The 21,435-nt window shown below is 35.4% G+C and overlaps 1 protein-coding gene across 3 annotated transcripts in view; it reads right to left on the bottom strand.

The window, feature by feature from the left end:
- PTPN4 (protein tyrosine phosphatase non-receptor type 4) overlaps positions 1-21,435 on the bottom strand; it is a 121,923-nt gene that overhangs the window by 47,675 nt on the left and 52,813 nt on the right. For all 3 annotated transcript variants that reach the window (XM_076342929.1, XM_076342931.1, XM_076342930.1), the window contains 8 exons: positions 18,836-18,878; positions 18,660-18,738; positions 14,677-14,721; positions 14,379-14,431; positions 12,035-12,155; positions 10,830-10,917; positions 9,559-9,647; positions 3,270-3,333 (listed from right to left, as the gene is read on the bottom strand). In XM_076342929.1, the coding sequence (XP_076199044.1) occupies positions 3,270-3,333; positions 9,559-9,647; positions 10,830-10,917; positions 12,035-12,155; positions 14,379-14,431; positions 14,677-14,721; positions 18,660-18,738; positions 18,836-18,878 (582 nt within the window). The remainder of the gene's footprint in view (positions 1-3,269; positions 3,334-9,558; positions 9,648-10,829; positions 10,918-12,034; positions 12,156-14,378; positions 14,432-14,676; positions 14,722-18,659; positions 18,739-18,835; positions 18,879-21,435) is intronic.

Here is a 21,435-nt window from a genome sequence, read left to right as displayed (position 1 = left end):
CCTATGATATTGTTTTGTTACAGACTCAAGTAATTTTTCAGTGGACATCTGGGCTCTAAAAGAGCAAAAGAACATGCTGAATGGCTTATTTGGCTGTTGAAGAATCAAGACCACTAAAGTATGCTGGACAGCATTAAGAGTTTGATGCTGACTATTGACATTACAACAGCCAACAGTGCAACTAGCTGAAAACAGAGCAGCTTAGGGAAACATCTAGAAAAATGATACTACTGAATTATTCTCAAACAGCTTCAAAGCATGTAAGGGAAGCAGCATAGGGAACAGGCAGAACAAACAAAAATATGGTGAAAAATCCTGCCATTGAAGTTATAGCTCAGGGGGCTTCTAATGTCGGATGAAGAAGTCATACATATAACATTCTTTTCCCCCCACAAAATCATAAAGAAACAATGGAAAGAAAATCTACTCCAGTGGATGCGTGCTCCAGCTATATAATTGTCAGAATACACAACCAGCTTCCATTCAAGATTATATCATGCTACCAGTGGAAAATGACTTTGACATTAAACTGCTTCATCTGACTTCCTTTAAGTGATTTATTTAAACACAGATATAATCTATTAAAAGTAGGCAAATAATTCTTTACTTATGTTGATGCCTCTAAGCAATGCCAAGTCAGGGAATAAATTTAATAGGTGATTAAAAGATAAGGCACTTGCACTTTTGTGGACAGTTGCAATTAAAAGCTCTCAACATTCATTAGCAGTATTTGAAAAATCTCTGTTTAGGACTGCTTAAAAGCATATGCAACCCAGTTTGGAAAAAAGAAAAAACACGGGAAAATTCCTCTCCCAAGTCCGCTAATTTAATATCCTATAGCATCTCAGCTTTGCATCAGAATAAATATGGTTTCTCAGCTGTACAATTTATTATATATTTACACAGAACTTTGAAACACATCATCAGCATACCATAAATGTATTTTCACTGCCATATCGTAAATCAGTGCTTTTAAATATACACTCAAAGCACTAGACCAGAGATATTTTACATACCAAATGTGCAATCACTGAGCCACTTCTCCTAGTTTCTGCTGCCTAAAGCGAGCCATTTAGGCTCCCTTTACTGTTAATGGGAGTGAAAGCAAAAGTAAGTATATTCCACCAGAGAGCAACTTAATCCATCCTAAAATGTACTTCCAATTCATCCAAATTGTTTCACCCTTTGGATGTGTCTGGTTACTATAGAGGAAGTCTAATGATTAGCTTTGGTTCGCTAATTATCATGAAACAGAAAATATGTTCCTTTAACATAACTGAAGCTGAATATAGGTGAGATGAATCTTATCCTATGAGTCTACTCAGGAAATGTAACTCTGGAAATAATTTTAATATTAGGTTTGATTAAAAAATTAGTTTAAGTATGCCTTCTTTGGAAGCCAAATTTGAGCTTTGATCTTAAGATATTCATGACTTGGAATTAATGAAAATTAAGTTCTTGCCATCAGTTTTCATCTGATACATAGAGTTTAAAGAAAAACAGTTGGCTTGGATAAGATGTCTCAGAAGAGAAATTACATTAGTTACATATACTACATTCTGGTGCAAGTAACAATATGCAGAGATTAAAAAGCAACAGAAAAAACAAGATGAGAAAGCTATCTATTACCTTCAATTATATGCAGAATTTTTTTCTGCAGAAAATAGAGAAAACACTCAAGTACAGTACCCAATCCAATTTTATATCTAGGTATCTCAATCTTCAAAGTCCTGAACTCTGCTACTACAGCCTTTTCCGCAAGCTCCGATTTAGAAAACAACTGCAGCTCATAATTTCTGAATTCCAAATAAAAACCCAAATTCCCATCTCGGATCTAAATACAACATTCCTGCAACAATAATGGAAGTTACACACACTGGTATCAAGACAAAATTTGACCTCTGGGCTGTCAGAGATCAGTTTGCCTTTGAGAACTAGCCTATAGCTCCTGCAGGGTATTAAGAAATACCTGAGTCACCACAATGAAATAGTCCTCCCCCCTTTTTTGTATCATTACCATTTCCCAGCTCACATTGACAGATACTCCAGTTTATTTCATGTAATAGCCAAAGTTCATTTCTTTCTACACACAATTACTCCATAATCTTCTAACTCCTGTTACCCCACTTCTGAACTGATAGCTACTCACACTGCTCCAAGCACACGGGTTCAACTTCTCCTGTCAAGTGATACACAATGAAGTGTCTGCATGTGGTCAGGTAGTTCCATTTGTGAAAACTGCAAACTCCTGAGCCTCATTTTAAAGGATCTACTTTTAAGATACACAGTTTGACTCCTATTTTCAGTACTAGTACTAGTCACCAGCCATTGGCCTGATCTGACGTAACAGGTGTTTCCTCCTTCTATTCTTCCTGTTTAACCATATTGTCTCTAAATCTGAAATAGTCCTATAGTACTCAGGATGCATTTCTGCCTAGAATCCATTTTTTTTATCTAGTCAGTAACTCTACATTTCAGGTCTTCAAATCCTTTCAGCTTAAGAACTGCACAAAACCTTTTAACTAATCTGATGAGTTAATCACATAGTCATATTTTTAATTAATTCCTCCATCTTTCCCCAGTGATATGTCTGTGATGGGTTTAGACTCTAATCTCTTGGAGGCGTGGAACAATCTGTTTCTTGCTGAACTAAATGCACAGGGGTCCTGTGGTGCTTCACAGGGTAGCAAACACACACCACAAGCAGCGAAACATACACATTCTTCACAGAAAGCTTCAACTTTTTCCCCAACAAATTTAGAAGTAGGCATAAAAAATTACCATATGTAATTTAAAAGGGCAAAGACGTTCTTATCTCTTCTCTTTAAATATAAGTAATAAAGCCAACTTGTATTACTAAATCTGAATAATACAAGTCAGCATGTTTTAATCAAACGTTTACTTACAAGCACATATACAACTGAAGCAGCGTTAAGCACTACCTTTAATTTTAATTTGGTTTCTTCTGAAATTTAAATTTAATCTTGATTTACTTTCAACCTTTTCAACATTTGTCTTATACAAACAAGTTACATTTCCTGTAACTAAACATATCTAAAATATAAGGCAAATCAAATGAAAAAAAGTCTTATAAAGCATTGTAATGGCCCATATGAGAACTGAAATAGCCAGAATGTTGGTGAAGCTGGACTTTTAATTGCAGATAAAGGCAAGAATCAACTTAATATCAGTCAGTATAATGCAGATGTGCAGTATGGAGAAATTCCATTGCTCTCATTTTTTGAGATGAAATTTAAGACAGTACTCACCAATTCTTTCCTAAGTTGAATAAAAAACTGTTTGCACTTAAAAGAAATTTTTACAATCTTCAACCTAAATGAAAAATAAAATCACAATATTTAAAAACTTAGTATACTGAATCATGGTTAAAGGCTTAAATACACCTACTGAAAATATACTTTCTAGAGAGGACAGATTTAATTTCATTTCCATGAAATTTCCATAGACAAAAAATAAGATATCAAAGATTATATAAAATAGCTTGTATAATTTGAAATTTATGAGCCATATATTTAAGATATCCATCAAATTCACTTGTTTCAATCCTAAACCCAAGGCAATTGCTAATTTAAGTATCTTTTCCCAGTTCCAAAGTCCAAAGAGCTATTCTGTCCCCAGGTCATTCCAATCAGATGTTCTCTTCTCTGAGACTGCTTTCATTATCCTTTAGAATACGAAAAAAATACTTTGAACTGCACCTGATTCCTGAAAGACATTCTTTCTCTATGTTCTTGCATGTCTTTAAATATAACCAGAACTTGTTTTAGTAAAATAGCTAAGACAAGATATAAGCACGGAGATAAGGACTTGCGATCTTGGTCTTTATAAAAAGTTAAAAAACAAAACAAAACAAATCATCACACTATGAGGAGGAAAAAACATTTAAAATATCACGACAGGGAAAAATCAGCCTACAGATCTTTTTGTCTTGCAGGTTAGCTATAAACATTCAAGATGCTGACAGTAATTCCAGAGAATTTTGGATGGTCACTGCAATGCTAGTTATGCTAAATGGGAAAAGACAGGCCATATTTCCATCACAATCTAACTATACACTTTTTCAGAGAAATGCAACATTAGGACAGTGCATATCCTTTATTAAATATACAGGAGTATTATTTTGGTCAAGAATAAAAGCAAGGTTACAACTGTAACAAGAAAAAACAGTAACTTCTGTGACTTTGAAAAGGAACAACTGATATGCTACTGCAAACTGTAGAACACTAAATTCAAATGCTATCTCACTCAAAGGAGATTTTACTGACAACTGTCATGAAACTCAAAGCAAAAGAGAATCTAGATCACACAGTTAACTTGCGGGAAATTACACAGCAAACTCTTCAGGGGTTACAATCAACCTTTTGCACAGCGTGTTTATATGGAGCACCCTTACTAATCCGAACTGTCATCTCTGATGGTCCCTGTACTTCAAGTTATTATATTGGCTTGGTAAAGCTACAAAAGACAGAAAAAACCCCAAACCAACCAACCCAAAACAAACCCCCCAAAAACCCAAACCAAAACAAAAAAAACGTGTCAGTGAAGATAGTGCTACAATTTTTGAGATAAACATATTCATGAAGAATATACAGGGACCTCAACAGTGACTGGAATTACTACTTGCATATTAATCACCTTGTTGAATAAAAAACCCTCTAGACTAGGAAGGATGAGAAGCAAAACATTAACAGACACCTTAGATGGATATCTATACATAGAAATTATTTTCTTAACTTAATCAAATGGAGATATTTTTCTCCAAGGGATTATTCAGAGCAGGAACCTAACTTGGATGTCCTAATTTGTTGAGAGAGTTTCTATCTCCAATAACATAAATGAAGTCTGTGAATATTAGCCTTTAAATTATGCTTATTTAAATCTTTTCCCATTTCTTTTTTCTTTCCTAGCTTTGCCATTAGTTTAAAAAAAAAAACACACAGCAGCTATAACTTTGTCCCTTTTTTTTTTTTCCAATTTTTAACAAATTGTTGCTATTGAAGTTAGTTTCTCAAGGATTATAAGTTGTAGCCCCCTTTGTATTTTATCTACTGAAATCAAATTATTCCATTGGTAATGCAGCAATTTTCTTTGCACCTCCCGTGACAAACAATTGCTTAAGACTAATTAGGGATGGGTCCTAAATTTTCTGGATGGGATAGACACTAGTGAATATAGCAGTCTGACTGTGGAAAAAACAGAAAAAAAATTATTAGATTATTTAGGCTGTAGTTAACCAGAAGTATGTTGTGATTAATTTTCTAAAATTTTGGGGTACAGGGCAATTAAAAGAACATTTTAATAGATACCTTTTCTAAAATCTGAACCACACACACTCTACAACATATCAGATTCGCTTTGCATGCCAACAGAAAACCTGAAAATAAATCAAAATTATTCCATTTATAAAAACATTCTACTACCTTTTTACTCTTTTTTTCCCCCTCTTCTGCTACAGAAATTACTGCCTTTGGTGATTTACAGACTCAAGGAGAACAATAAGGATGAAAGCTATACACACTGTTTTTAAATCTTACCCCATAATTTGGGCAGAGTGAGGTCAGCTGCCTTTTAAGCCTGAAACCATTTGGAACAGATTCAAAACTATAACGTTAACCAATAAGGTCTAATGCAACCCATAAGAGTCACCATTCAAGTACAAATAAATGACTCAGCAAAGCTGAATCTCAGCTATTTTCAAAAAATACAGCAGTGCATATGAATCTCCCTTATCTGCTAATACCCTGCTAGTCATTAAATAACAATATCCATACTCAGCCAAAGTAAAAGGCATGTCTGCCTATGTTTCCTTTCTCTGACTGCTGGCAATCGTGCATATCCAAGGAAAAGGGTAAGAACAGGCAGGCATCAATAATTTTTTCCTGGTATGATTTTCCAGTCTCCAGCCATCTCAGGCATCCTAAATCGTACGATGTATCTTCTTAAATGAAGAGATATTTAAAAGTCCTAAAGTGAGGACTGTATTCAAACATGTGGAAGGAGTCTCCTGATATCAAGCTCTGGTTCTCACTAAGGACTTTACCACCCCAACCCTTGCCGGGAGGGTGATAACACAGGATGCAAGCAACCCAGCAAATTTCTTGACCAAGACTACTTTGACACAGGTTCTGGACCTGCCAGCTAGGGAAGATGCTCTTGGTAGCACAACTCACAAACAAGGAAAGATTGTCCAGATTTAGTAGTCAAAGGCAAACTTGGCTCCAGCAGCTGTGAGATGGTGAAGCTAAAGATCCTGAGGGAAGTGAGGAGGGATGCAGCAGACTAAACAACCCTGGAGTTCAGGAGAAGACGCTTCAGCTTGCTCAGAGCTCTGGTAGGCAAAATCCCTTGGAAGCTGCCTTTTGGGGCACAGGAACTGAGGAGATGTGGCCAATCTTAAAGGACAATCTTCTCAATTCAGAACAATCCTGATGTGCTAGAAAACATGCAAGCGTGGGAGGAGGCCAACTTGGATGAACTCGGAACTGCTGACTGAGCTCAAACACAAAAGGAAGCGTACAGGATGTGGAAGCAGGATCAGGTGACCAAGGAGGAACACAGAAGTACTACCTAGGCACTCAGGGATAAAACTAGGAAAGCCAAAGTGCAACTGCAGTTCCAATTGGCAATGGGTGCAAAAGGCAACAAAGCTTTCTAGGGGGACATCGACCGCAAAAGAGAGGCAAAGGAAAGCACGTCTCCACTGCTGAACAGGTAATCTAGTAACAAAGGAAAGGCTGAGGTACTCCATGCTCTTCTCCTTTGGTCCTCAAGGGCAGGATCTACTCCTTGGATTCCCAGGTCTCTGTGCCTGGTAGCACAGTTTGGGGAAAAGAAGAATTACTCACAATACAGGAAGATCAAGTTAGGACACACTGGATAAAAGACAGTTTCCTTTGTTTTACCTTATTCCTGCCTTGTCTCCCTCCTGTTTAATTTCTCCCCGTGATCATGAGGATCACAATATGCAATTTAGATATAATATCAAATTAAGAGGGAGAGGGCAAAGACATTTTATTTTATTCTTCTCTGAGCAATACAGTTAAACCTTTATTTCTTCCCACATACATGCATGTCTATCCTCTCACTTGTCTCAAAACTCAGCTCAGGAGTACTGAAAAAGGGATATCTAAATATTCATTGTAGCCATAAAGCACTGGGAAGACATTACACAGCTCCAGTTGCACAGGAGCAAGAATAAATAGAAGCAAGAAGAGTAAGTATCAGGACTGGTGTCACTGGAGCAGCTGCGTAACTATGGATAAAATGAAAGGTAATAGGTCTACTATTGAGCTATATTGAAAATGAAAGGTAATAGGTCTACTATTGAGCTATATTGTGAGAACTGACATTTCCGATCCTTACTCATAGCAAAAGAAAGCCTATAATAGGACGAAATTGGGGGGGTGGGGTGGTGTATGTGGCAGGGGTGGTTCTTTTTTTTGTAAAGCCCAATTATGTTGGTACTATAGTCTTCACAGGAAGAAATTAATATCCCTGATGTCAGCTAATATGGTTGAATACAAAGAAGAACTGTTTAGGTAATTACACATACACAAAAAAACACACTAAGAATTTAGATCAGCATCCCTGGCATGCAAACAATACGAAGCAGAGCTCACAGAAACCTCTGGCTTCCAGTAGGGACATGTAGCTTAATTATGACTTCCACTGTATGTACTCAGTAATTTACCAGTGCATTTTATAGAACCTATTTCTACTATTACTGTTTTCCCCAAAAAAAACAGCAGTAAAAGCAGCCTGAATTAAAACCTTCCCGATTATTACAGCATTGCATTTATAAAGCAGTCTTTCCCAGAAATGGCTCTAACACTTCAAAACTCTTACCAGATAAAGGATATCTTTCTTAGAACGTGTCACTATTATAAAGGCAGGTCTGACTGACTAGTACGGTAGTTCCAGACTTATCGTTGCAAGATCCAGTTTTAATTAACCCAACTAACCATGGAGACTGAAAATTTACATGCTCCGTAATTGCCTCAGGCTTACTTATCTTTGAATGCTTACAGGCAAAATGTTTACCATGCTCAATTGTATCTGGCTGTGGATAATGCTTATGTCATAGCTTTGTCTTTTTTTCTCTCTCCAAAAAATCTACTAAAATTTGACCATTCACACTGTTTCTCAACATGGTAAACCACAGAATACGTAACATCTTACAACAAAACTTGAGACTAAGCTTAGCACAGAAAACCAGAATGTCTCAGAAATTCATTGGGTTGCAGGAGAGATCAAGACTGTGATTAACATCTTGAACCTCTGCAAGGGAACTAACTAAGTGAAAACAGGTGAGTAATTATAGGTAATGAATCTTACCCTGAGCTAACAAAAAACAACAAAAAACCCAAGGATTTCAACTGTCCATATCAGTATGAATTCAGATAAAAGTTTTTCCAGTTTCAATTGTGGTAACCAATTTAATCTGTTTACATGAAGATGACAGACCAGCCAAGAACATTAGAAAAGTCCAGTGCTGCATTGCCCAAGTACACACATCAGCAGCAAATGAAAAAGTAAAATCAGCAGCAAATGAAAATGCAAACTTTTCATCATTTTTCTAGAGCGAACAGCTTTTGTGCCTGGCAAACTAATGTCTATTATGATAATTTTATATGGCTGACTTCGCCCACTCAGAATGCTGTTATAGCATACTCAATGACATATGTAATGAGTAAGGCTGTCAAAGTGGATTCCAAGCAGGCAAAGGAAACCAAGGGAAAGTTACTTCTGAGGGAACTAAAAAAAAGCATTGGGGAAGGTGACGTAACTTCTGTAGAGCACTACAGAAGTTATAGAACACGTCTATAGAGCACTATAGAAGTCATAGTGCAGAACAGGATTTCTCTTAGATCTTTCCCCTTCTTATATGAATAAATAAGAACAGGATCCCAACTTAAGACGACTGATAACTAGAGAACATATTTAGTGAGGATAACTCCATGTTTACAGAACAGCCTTAAAAACTGTTTTAGTTAAGAGGAGAAATAAATTACAGTATCTTCTGCAATAAATGCACTTTTTTGATCTTTATCATAAAATTGATTATCTATGGATGAAGAGATGACAATATCCCGAATGCTCCACCTCAGTTATCCTGAAGTGCCATACCTACATTAAATTTAACACACAGAGCGTAATTAAGTTATAGGTGACAAAACAGATAAGAGCAGTCTCTCTCCAGGTTAATATTTTTAAGTTCAGTTGTCTCTTTAAAGACTGTGAGCTAGACCATAACACTGGCCCTGGCTATACAGTTAATTAAACATAAAGTATGCTCACAAACTCCTGAAGAAAAAAAAAGTATTAAAATTCATTATAGTTTGCACCACAATCATTTAACAACACAGCACGCAGACAAAACCCCATCATAAAATTATCCATAGCACAGCATGAGGTAAAACATTTCAACTTGATATGCTATAACTAAGTTTCAGTCTTTTTTAAAGCATGACACTGGTAGCAGTAAAAATATGTTTTGAAATACCAAACAAAAACATTAGCTTAAACAGCTGTCCTTACCACTGAAAGGTGTTAATTCGTACTCTGTTCTTAAAAATTAGTATTCCACCTGACATCACTCCAATCATTATTTCATTGTTACTCTGATCCTTTAAAAGAAAAGAGAAAATTACCTGAAGAACAATATAAATATCTTTGAAAGCTCATATATATTCGTTCTCATCTCTCTCTCTCTCCAAATAGACCAATACCATAGTAAAACAGATCTAAATTAACATGGAGGGAAATGTGTTTTAATAAGACAAGTAAGAATTAAATTATTCGTTCCTATTAAGGACAAGCCCAAATGTTTGCTCAGAGTTCTTTATAAGCTACCACAGAATTTTAATTTCTTAAGTTAGATCTGTCTTCCACCAACTTCGAAGAAATACACAATATAGCGTATTCTAGCAGTTTATTGTGAAGAACAGCACTAATAGACTGGCTTGACATTTGCTACACTAAAAGCAACCAGCAACTTAAATTCCTACCTGGAAGGAAATTGCAATCTCAGAATACAGAGAGGAGAGATTCTAAAACAAACAATATTGTAAGCATATTTAAATAGCACATTTTTCCTGAAATATCTTTGCACTCTAATCAAACACCTGCTATAAATCTCTCAATATGTGTGCAACAGCAGGATAGAGAGCAGTGAAGTAGGGTACATTTCAATTTCTACTGCAAGTTTCTCTAACCTTAGAGAGTAGGACAAGAATATTTAAAAAACAGAGGTGTCTTAGTTACTAAAAATAATTATATTCAGAGGCTTTGCAGAAATGGTTGTACTGTACTGACAGGTTAAGATTGTTTGAGTCAAGACCTTGAGCTACTTACTTTACCAGATAAAACTGACACTATATCAAATTATAGTATGCTCACCTTACATTAACAGTTCATATTATATAATGATAACGATTTATAATTTAGTTCTAATCGGAATCAAATTAAGTATTTTTAAAAGCTGACAGGTCCTTAAATATCAGAAGCACATTCAACAAGTACATTTTTCTTATTTACCAGTAGCCAACTGAACTGGCATTCAGGCCAACAAGGCTCCACCTGAATAACACACGTATAACTAAGCCCAAATTTAAGCAAAGAAATACCCTCACTAGAGTGAAATAGTGGTTACTGAAATTGGTAAATCACAGTTAGGCACCTAATATTATTTCCACTTTTTTCTCTTGTAAGCAGCAGCCAGGAAGGCTCACTAAAATTAAATATTTATTTTTCCATAAATCTCAGAGGAATTCATTTTTACATTACAATACTAGTTCATCCAAACTTACCCTTGCATAGTGCAATTCAACTCCATAAAGTTCTAAGGTACGTGCTGTATTGAGATAATTGAACTCTGCTTCTGCAGGAGACAACCCTCTGAAAGAAAGAAGCTAAATCAGAAACATTCTAACATAACCCTCCGCATCAGGCTCCCTAGTGAGCTAAAACAGAAAATCTGCATTTGTTTTACTACTTCTACCCCCACCCTGAAATTTGAATTTCCTTTCTCACCATAAACAGACTGTAACCCAAAAATTTTAACAGCAAAAAACCTTGTGCTTCCACATAGACAAAGTCTTGTCAAGAGTCCGCAACACAGCTTGCAAATGCACACGTTTTATTTCTAATGCACTGTATCATTTAAATGTCTGTGGAGCTCTAGAATCTGGAAATCACTTTTGCAGTCCTGTATTTTGTATTGATAACAGCAACTTCTCTCCAAGGCTCACCTTTAAAGTTTAAATTACCATCAACTCACTTTAATTTCTTTACCCTACCTAACAGAATTTGCTAAGCCATTGACTGAAATGTAACATAACATTCAGTACTTTCTAAAGCCAACAACATGCCGCAATCAAGCAAATGTTTTTGTAAATATAGCTTACATTTTGTTAAATTTAACTGTGAAAAAAAGCACTTAAGTTCTAAAATATCAAAGAACCATCACTGAAAAAGTACCACAATGTTACACACTGAAAAAAAAAATATTTTCCATTGCTTCATCGCCTTTTCCTCTTTAGTGAAAGGTCACAGACTTGCACACAGGAATGAGCAGATATTGAAGAAAAGGACTTTGTTACTTCTAAAGTAACTCTTGTTTACTGGTGAGAGCACCACGAAAACAAAGCCTTTACGCACAGAGCATTCTCAAAGACCGAGAAAAACTCTTATAAATTATATCCTGTTAAGTTAATATCCCATGTAATACACACAAATACTGTTTTCAGGGTACCTTTAACATGTTCTTTTTTTCCCACTTATTTTCCCTGTCATTGTCATAGATATTCTATCTGTGCAGAGTATCAATGGTACTTATTATACAGACAATCTACAAAAAAAATCACATTAAACGTACTCTTAAAAAAAGAAAAAAAAACAACAAAAAAAACCCAGAAACCTTTAAGACAAAATACTCATTTTTTTACATAATAGCACAGCACCAGCAGTCAGGATTTGACAAAGTCAGTCAATATCTTCTGCTGTAAATCCTTACATGTGCTGCTGATGTAATTTTGCTATTTCTTTTTCAAAGTCTTGAGGCTGGCTAGGGATGAAAGAATAGTCTGAGAGGTAGCCTGGCAAGTTTTCTGAATGGTTGTAGTCTCCCAGCTCGGCTAAAATATTAAAAAGAGAGGTTATTGTTTATCACTGATGTACTTGGCATTGTGCAATGCCCCCAAATTCACAAGAGTCTGCTCCCACATACTTTATGATCTACAGCAAACAAAAATAGAGAAGACATTTGAACTCCCCTTTTTCCTTTTGAATAAACAGTCACATTCTCAGTGAATACAGTGAAGATCATTTAAAGAGAGCTCTGAGTAGGTACTTATGAAGGAAGTTTATAAAGTGTTTAATTTTTAATACACAAATTAATTCATTAATACTGTCATAATGGCTAGCACTAAATAATGTACTTCAAGGTATTTGATTTTTTCCTGTTTTTTTCTTTTACCTTTGCTTGCTTTCATGTGATTACACAATACATATATTTTTAACACTACAACTGCTATTTCTTCATTAAGATCTGCAAAAACCACCAACTCATTCTGTACCAAAATATATTCAGAAGCATTAGAAAAATATTTTTTTGCACATTCAATTGTATGTATGGAAAAAAGTATGTATACATACACCTACACTGAAACTACTTGAAACTACTAAAAACTGCATTTACATAATTTCTAACACCTTCTTAAAATTATAATAAATAAATTAAAATCACAGTTATTGTCAGAATAAAAAAAACATACAAACAACAACATTTGCTAAGAATACATGCTTTGAGGCTTTCTAACTATAATAAAAAAAATTCAGCTTTAAATAACTGCAATCCACGTAACAGATCTACAGTGATAGATAAGTAACATAACGTGAAAACTGGAAAGTTCACAGCAACACAGCATGACGTGGGGTCTTGGGCAAGCCTACTGACACTTTCATGGGGCAGGGATGAACGCACTTGAGAAGCGGGAGGATAAGCAAGTGAAGGGATGCTAGGAAATAAGTCTGGGGCACTTGCATCACCAGAAACAGATCCTAATTTAAATAATTTAAAAATTGGAAAATGGGACCAGGTTTCATAAAGAGTGCATGCCTTGCTAAAATCCACTACAGAGAATACAAGACTGTCTAAGATCTACATCTGCTATTTACCTGTATTTATAAAGAATCCCAAGAGCTAAACCCAGAGAGAGTTTAGTAATAGGCATGCACAGAAAATCATTAGACAGAGGTCTGCACACGGAAGAACTTATGGGCAGTGGGATCTCATATATAAATGTAACTATAATGCACTGCACACACCCACCACTTCCACAACATTTGAAAAATAAGCATATTGCATTCTTAAAAGCTTAAAATGTTATAAACTTTTCATAGTGCCTGCTTTGTTATCAAATACTTCATCTCTCCTAAGGCAAATCCCTAAGGCATGACAGCACTTGCAGTACATATCTATTTCCAAGTAGCTGGCGTTTGGGAGTTTTGTTTAAGAGAAATTGCTCTATTGATTGATCTGGAAAAAGGTGACCACTTATCAAAACTATGCATAAAACATTACATTAACATTACTACACGTTTTTTCCCTGAGAAGATTAACATGGACACTATTTCTCCAATATGTACAAAGTATACCTAGTGCTAAATGTAGATATAAGGATCTTTAATAGCAGAAAAACACAGGAATATAGATTGATATATCAAGATTGCTCATAAAACTGAACTGACAATCACAAATTTCAAGAACTAAGTGCTGAACAGTCTCATAGTTGGTTGGTTGTTGTGGTTTTTTTTTTTTCCCCACTGAACAATTTAAATTTATGAAGGAAATGGGGAGAGAGGAAGAGGACTAAATCTCAGTCCTCAAGGCTTATCTACTAAGTGGATGGCTTAAAATTGACAAGATGGGTATTGAACTTTTTGGCCAGATATGACCAGAATTCCCTTTTCCACACCTATTTGGAGGTTCACTGTATGATACATTAAAAATGTTTAAGTGTCTAAAAAAAACCTTTAGTATCATTCTCAAGAAGAAACCCAACCGCACACTTCAGAATACAGAGAAATACAAGAAGGTTGTTTCAGGGTTTTTAACTGCATGGGTTTAAAGAAGGAAAGCAGAGCGCATTACTAGTATTTTTTCCATACCTAATTCAGCAAAACATGCTGGGGGAGAAAACCCAACCAACCATATTTCCTTAATCATGAGAAAAGTAGCATCATGTCCACAAACTTCACAATATAATGCTATGCAAACTACATTCTTTAGAAACTAATCAATACTGCTTTTTGTATATTTCAGTACTAACATATACATGAATACTAATTATACTTACATTGAACAGCATAGGAAGCCAGAAGAGCAGCAGTATTATAAGGACAGGGCAATCTGTTTTGTTTTTAAAATGAGAAACAAAAAAAATTACATATTTCATATGAAATTGGTTATTCTGAAAAGCCTAATCTTTCATAGTCTATGAACAAATTGGACAGATAATTATTATAAACACTTCTACTTGCATAAACAGTAATTTATTTTAAATATGTTTTTATTTTTGCAGGTAAAATCCCTCACCATTAACTTTTTCTCAACCAAAGTTGCATTTAATGTTTAACCCAACAAAAATGTCTTACCTTCCAGTAAGAATGTCCTGTTTAATTTGCAAAAAATACTGGTACCTTATTTAAAAAAAACAAACAAAAACACTGTAATTAAAAATAAAATTATTTAACCATTTTTCATCAATTTAATGCATTTTGCTTTCAGTTAGTGCAAAACTAAAACTTTACATTTTGCATGCTATTTCTTAAACTCCTACGGCAAAGAAATTAAACTGTGATTAGTAAAACAATAATACAACTTTGTAAATTAAACTAGTTACAGGCTATGAAGATATACATCATATTGCACTAAAAGGCTGCAAATTTCACATTCTACCTGCTTTATTTTCCAGTACCTATGCTGAACTTAAAGTTTCAAAAGAGGAAAAAGAAGTGCCTTCATGATGAGTAAGTGTGAACAACAGAACTATTCAATATGGCAACGAAAAGTTGAAGTTTGCATTTGTGTATGGAGGTACCTTAATAAGAATGATTTGTACTCCAGGTAGATAAAATTAATTTATTCTCATTGAGTATTTGATATTATTCTGTTTTCATTTAAATTAAAAGAATTACTCTTAGCATTTTGGAGTTACATTCTTAAATAAAAGTTGTGGATTCTCTTATGTCAAATGCCTTCCAACTGACTTCCCTTGACATTTTCTTTAATTATGATGTGAGAAAAGCTTGTTTTAGAAATTCATCTAGTCTTCCCATGCCCACTGTTTCAAATCAGGAAGGAGATGGAAACAGCAAAAGGAACAGATGAACACTTTAAAACAAGAATTATTTCCCACCAAACAGTGGCAGCAGAAACACTGTAACTTAAAAACCCCAACAAGCCTGAAACTGCAAACAGATTTCCCTCTAAATTGCTTCCTTTGTTTCTCCAACAAAACCCAGATATTTTGTTAACATCTCAGAATGAATCTTTTGTTCATTCAATTTGCTTCCTTCATATTTCACTCAAAGGTTTTAGACAATTTCAAAGAAGTATAATGTTTATATCAAGTGGAAATCACACCTATTATAAACCTCCACTGACACAGAGATTGAAGTGCGGTAACAGACAAGACTTACTGAGATGGCAGCATGTTAGCACAAGCTTAAACTTTCAGCAAAAAACCCTTATAAGAGGGCATAAAAGCAGCTGTAGAATTTAGGCTCTAATGCCTTTTTATTTTAAAAAAAAGTTTCACTGAGTGGAAAATTTAAACATCATTCCTGCTTTCTCATAAATTTATTCTGTTTTGGGACCTCCTACATTATTATTATTATAAAAATCATCTGGCTTCCTTCTTGTAGTTCTGATTCCAAAGTAGAGAGTCAGCCATACCCATTCATTATAAACACTCATCAAAATTACTTATTAAAAACACCTAGTTCAAGTTCAACTGAAACCAAACATTAAATATTTCCCAATATTAACTTGCACTAAGAAATTAAAAACAAAATATATCACTTTATTACACATAATATGACCTCTCATAATTGTGTAGTCTTCAGAAAGTGGATTAACTACCACTTTAAAGACTTCCACAAACATTTACAAATATACACACAGAAATCCAATCATTTACAAGCTAAGTATGGTGGAAAGGTAAAACATTCCATGTTTGAAAGAAAATGAGGGAAAGACTTGCAAACTGACAAGCAAAGACGTTAGCCCATGTGCTCAACTCCTCCAAAACTGTCTAGAGGTTCTCTAACTGACCAGAATGGCAAGAAGCTTAGTTTATGGTATTAACCTCAAGAAGTTAAAACTGAGACATTAGCCAGGCTTTAGAGACCTCAAAATACTGTTTCATTTTCCACCTTAAAATGCATATTGAAACCGAAAAAAAGAGACAGATAAAGCAGAATTTTCTTTACCTGTTAAAAAAAAAAAGCAATAAATGACAAGTTAAATTTATATATTAAAAGGATGTGCTTCATATGCTTAGCTTGAGCATCCCTTCACAAATATATCAAACAAATTTTTCCTATTTTTCCTGTTAACATTTAGGGCTGCAAAAACGTAGGACAAAAACATTCTGTATGTGCAGCTGCACCTTCATTTTATTTTACTGTTTTTAGTGTAATGCTTTATTAGAAATATTCCACGGTACTTAAGGGACCTCACAATTAAGGGACACCAAGCAAAGTTCATTTTCCGTCCAGTGTTTTCAGCAAACAGTGAAGTTAATTGCTTGTTAGCTAACCACACCAGTTTGAACACGGAAGCCTCGCGTATTATTGAGCAAAAGGGGCAATCAATAGAAGCTCCAGCAATGTAGATCTGCAAAAGCCTGCACAACAAATTCAGCTAAAACAATGAAGATGGCATTGCATTACAATGTTTTCATCTTCCTTATACATATATATGTATCTAGAAAAGGGTAAGACAGAGTTATTGCTAACTGGAGTCAATGTTAATAAGCAAGTCTTTCTGCCATGAGCAGAACTAACGAAGCTCCGTTTCCTAAAGCTACACTCTCCAACACAAGGTGAGCTCCCACTGACCTTTCCTGACCTGGGGCATTCATAACCTGCCTCCCTCACATGAATTTGCAGAGGTCTAATAGGGGACACGAGCTTGCACTGAACCTTTCCCTGATGTCTATTCATACTGCCTCATACGTTGACTCATTCCTCTGTTTTCACAAAATTTATAAAAACTGAGCATCTTTGAAAAGTCTCAGCTTGAGCTGGAATTGTCAGAAGTTCGCGCTTTGTTGCTTTTTTCTTTTTTAAGGGACAAATACGGATTACATGAAAGGACCCCATATGTGTGACATGGCATCCTAACTTCAAAAAACCCCATGGATAACTCCTCTCTCTTTATAATAATTCCAAATACAAACGAGTTTTCTCAAGGGCAATTGGGGCAATTAGCAAAAAAGGCAGAGCTGACCTAGATACGGCAATCATACACTATTTCTCATCTAAAAGGATGCTGTATTTATAGCTTTGTGTTTACAGCATAACATCTAAAGTAAACAGTTCTCTTTTCTTTACTGTTTACTTCATATTGATCAACGTTTACTGTTTTTTCCATCTCCTCAGGAATATTACATATTGTCCTTTAATTCAAGTAACACATTTTTCATTATTTGCATACAGTAAATTGCCAAATTTTCTCAGAGTAAGTATTTCAATAAAACAAAGCCTGATCCAGGATCTCTGGGACCCATTTTAGTAAATTCTATCTGCATTGATGTGTGTAAAATTTTGTCCAAAATATGACAAAACAAATGTGAACTCAAATTTTCACTGTTTTGGTACTTACATGTCTAAAGCTATCCTTAATAATTTAGATATTGTTTTCTGAATGAGGCTGACCTGTTTTCAAGAATGGCTGACATCCAAAAATTCCATCTGTCAAATCATGCCAGTTATGTAGAGGACCAGAACTAATTAAGAATATTGAAAATTTGACGCATTTCTTCAGGGACTAATTGCAACTCACAAGCCTCCTATCTTGATTCACACTGAGCATTTTCTTCAACAGACTTCAACACACTGCTATCAAAAAAACTTACATGCTTCAAGCTAGGACTACAACCATACAGACAGAGATTAATTTTATTAGTGCCAAGCAGAAAATTGGGGGTGGGGGGAGTGGCATCAAGAAAAAAAAAAGCAGAAAGCTCAGGGATTTTTTTAATCACAAAGGGGAACACAAGTAAGGATGAAATTAAATTTGTACTCATTGGTGAATAGTGGGATTAAGTTTTTCCTCTCTTCACTATTTTCCCTTTTCTGTTTCTACTTGGTAGTATTTTCTTCATGTAGTTACGTCACTTTGCATATAAATTGGTAAATTTATTCACAGAGGCTTTTTGTTATATTGATTTGGTGCAACTGCATAGTTCATATCTGCAATTATTAGGCAAAAATTAGAAGCTTGCACATATGACACAAAAATGATTTAAAAGAAAATTTCCATGTTATACCTTAAAAAAATTAATGGCAGTTTTCCCCTTAAATATAAGCCTTCTAGAAAAATGTTTTATTGATAAATTAATTAGACCTACCTTGTATATTCTTCTTGGAGCTTATTTGGGTCACTTACAAAAAACTTAACTCTGAAGTTCAAACCATGAGGTGATCCTCCTACGGTCAAGAAAAGTTATTTCTAATTAATCAGGGTACCCTGGAAAAACAGCATAATAACGATATATGAATTGACCAAATACATACATGTACTCACTTTTTAATTGTTTCCTGATAGGTTTGTTTGGATCCAACCACCTCTGGAAAAAGACAAATTATAACACCAACTTTAGAGAAACAAAACAGTACAAATTATAGCCTTATACATCAAGTAACTGTTGCTTTTTCTATTACTTTTTACTTGGTCTTTTACCAAAATGTCTTACTGGCATACAAAGTCTTCTTACTGATTCTGGAAAGACACCAACATTATCATCAACAGTTGATATTATTGTTCTTTCCCTGAGATTAACCTTTGTTGTCCAAATATCTGTCTCTTACAGCGCTAATTCAACTATGACTTGGTTCTATGATTGTCACGTGATCCTGAGAGAGGTTAGAACTCAATTATGGTGTGTTTAACAATCTTCAGCTACTCTTTAAACTGATTGTCCAAGGTGAACTAACTGTGGCAGTGAAGAGCTAGAAGCAGGCTAATTTACCCAACTCTGAAGTTAATTTGCTTAAACTAGTTCCAGTACATTTGACTCTGCATTTTGCAGTTCTGACACATCCAGGGACTGGTCCCACTGGCTCACAGATTCCCTTCAAATTGTCAGCCTGAGTGTCATTTCTGGTAAGTCACTAATTGGGATCTTGGAAACCAGAGGCTCAGCACTCAGCCTACTGGATTAAGGACTACAGAACAATTTTACCAAACAGCACCCAATCTTTATCGTCTCTACGGGAGAATGGTACTGTGGGGAAGTACAGACAGATCTTTATAAAAATCAACGCTGCAAATTTCAGAGGGAAGTATGGTTCTCCAGAAAGCCCTACAAGTTGTTTAGAACACTCCCCACCAGCAACCCAGCAGACTCTGCACATACCAATGTAGTTCAGTTAACTCATAAATCTATCTTTGTTGTAAATATGGTTCAATTCCTCATCCTGCCTTGCAGTGCAGGCCCACAAGCCTCAGGAAACGGTTATATGGCCACAGTTCCTATGAAGTGACCGAGACCTAATCCTGTATGGAATGTAACTACCTCACATTTATCACAGGGCTTTTTTTTTTTTCTTCCCCTCATGTGAGGGAGGAGGAAGCAAACACACAGAGGTACATGAGTTATCTGACACACACTATGGCTCTGAAGTTAGTTCTGAGTCATTTTATTCATTGGGAATAACAAATAATGATGACTACATCCAAATGCTGTATCCTTGTAGTAGATGACTTAAGAGGAACTAAAGAGACAGTTTGATATAACTTAAAGAGAGTGATTATTTCAAAAACAACTCACACAGGATTAATTAACTTTTAAGACTAAATGTAAAGGCTTAAGAAGGGACTCTCCAGCCAGGGATACACATGAATTTTATATAAGAATCTTTCAAAACATGGTGAAAGATACTTGAGTATCTTTAAGCAAGGGGTTATAATACAACATGTCTGATAAATGCACAGATCTGACTGATAATCCTCTGATTTTTTTTTTTTGTGTGGAAAGTACTGTTCGAGATTACAGTTAATCCAGAAAACCTGGAATTGAAATGCCTAGCAGAAAAGCTTGCATTTACATTTCCTTCTAGTTGTAAAGATCAATTTGGTATGTACTAGCATAGCTCAAACTACAGAAGTGTAACTTTTTTTGGAAACGTATTTAACAGGCAATATCCATGCTTTCAAGTGATATCATTGGATCCAAATGCAAAAGGTGTTTTTCTCTCTGGGAAACTGCAGAGGGTTAAACCACTTAATATTGTAAAGAAGCTGAAGTTGGCAGGATTTAGGCAAAAGTACCAGAACTTTATGAATCAAGGTGCTGCTAGCAACGTTATCCCATTTACATCCCAGTAAGTCTGAGGGGCAGGTAGATTTGGGGATCCATGAAGTTTGTACCCCAGTCCCTTGAAGAGTCATTTCTGTACTCTCTCCTCCCCCAGCAACGTTCCCTGCCTCACTCCCTCCTGCCAAGGGTGCTCCAGCACCCACACTGACAGTATTCGCTGCACACCCTCACACCCACTACGCACCAATACCCCCTTCTCAGCATTGCTCCAGGCATCCACAGCCCAAGACCCTAGCCAAATACACCACTCCAGCTGTACACAGCATCAATGCTTTCTTGCATTGACTTTTACTGTGACATTAATATTATACAAAAACATAAAGCTTGTGCAGTTTGAGATCCACGTTTAGGCACAATGATAGAGGTTTCACACTCAATCAGCAGAATCCTCTTTTCCCCATCACCTTTATCTCCTGACGTACTGACTATATCTTAATAATATTCTGCTGCATTATTTCACAAGTAACTCGAACATTTGTCAATCCAATCTGGTTTCTTTGTCCAAATGAACCAAGTGTAAAAGTAAAACCTGAAATTCATCAAACCCATAAATTCTTCAAGCTTACATGACTAATATTGGTAACATTTCTATTTAGCTCTGACACATTGTTTTCATGGCAACTAGGTATGTGCTGAAAAGCCAAAATATTTAGAAGTCAAAGAATACTAAACCTTTAAAGCATGTGCTTATATCAAATAGCTGTGAAGTCATTCTTCTTTCAGACTAACTCTTAACCAGATCCTTTCTATTACAGTGTTGTATTCAGCTGCTTCCAGGATACATAAACTAAAATAAGAGAGCTTA

This window comes from Aptenodytes patagonicus, chromosome 6 (genome assembly GCF_965638725.1).
Source record: "Aptenodytes patagonicus chromosome 6, bAptPat1.pri.cur, whole genome shotgun sequence".
Classification (NCBI taxonomy): domain Eukaryota; kingdom Metazoa; phylum Chordata; class Aves; order Sphenisciformes; family Spheniscidae; genus Aptenodytes; species Aptenodytes patagonicus.
The sequence above is the reverse complement of the archived record's forward strand: the minus strand, read 5'-3'. Positions and strand labels throughout refer to the sequence as shown.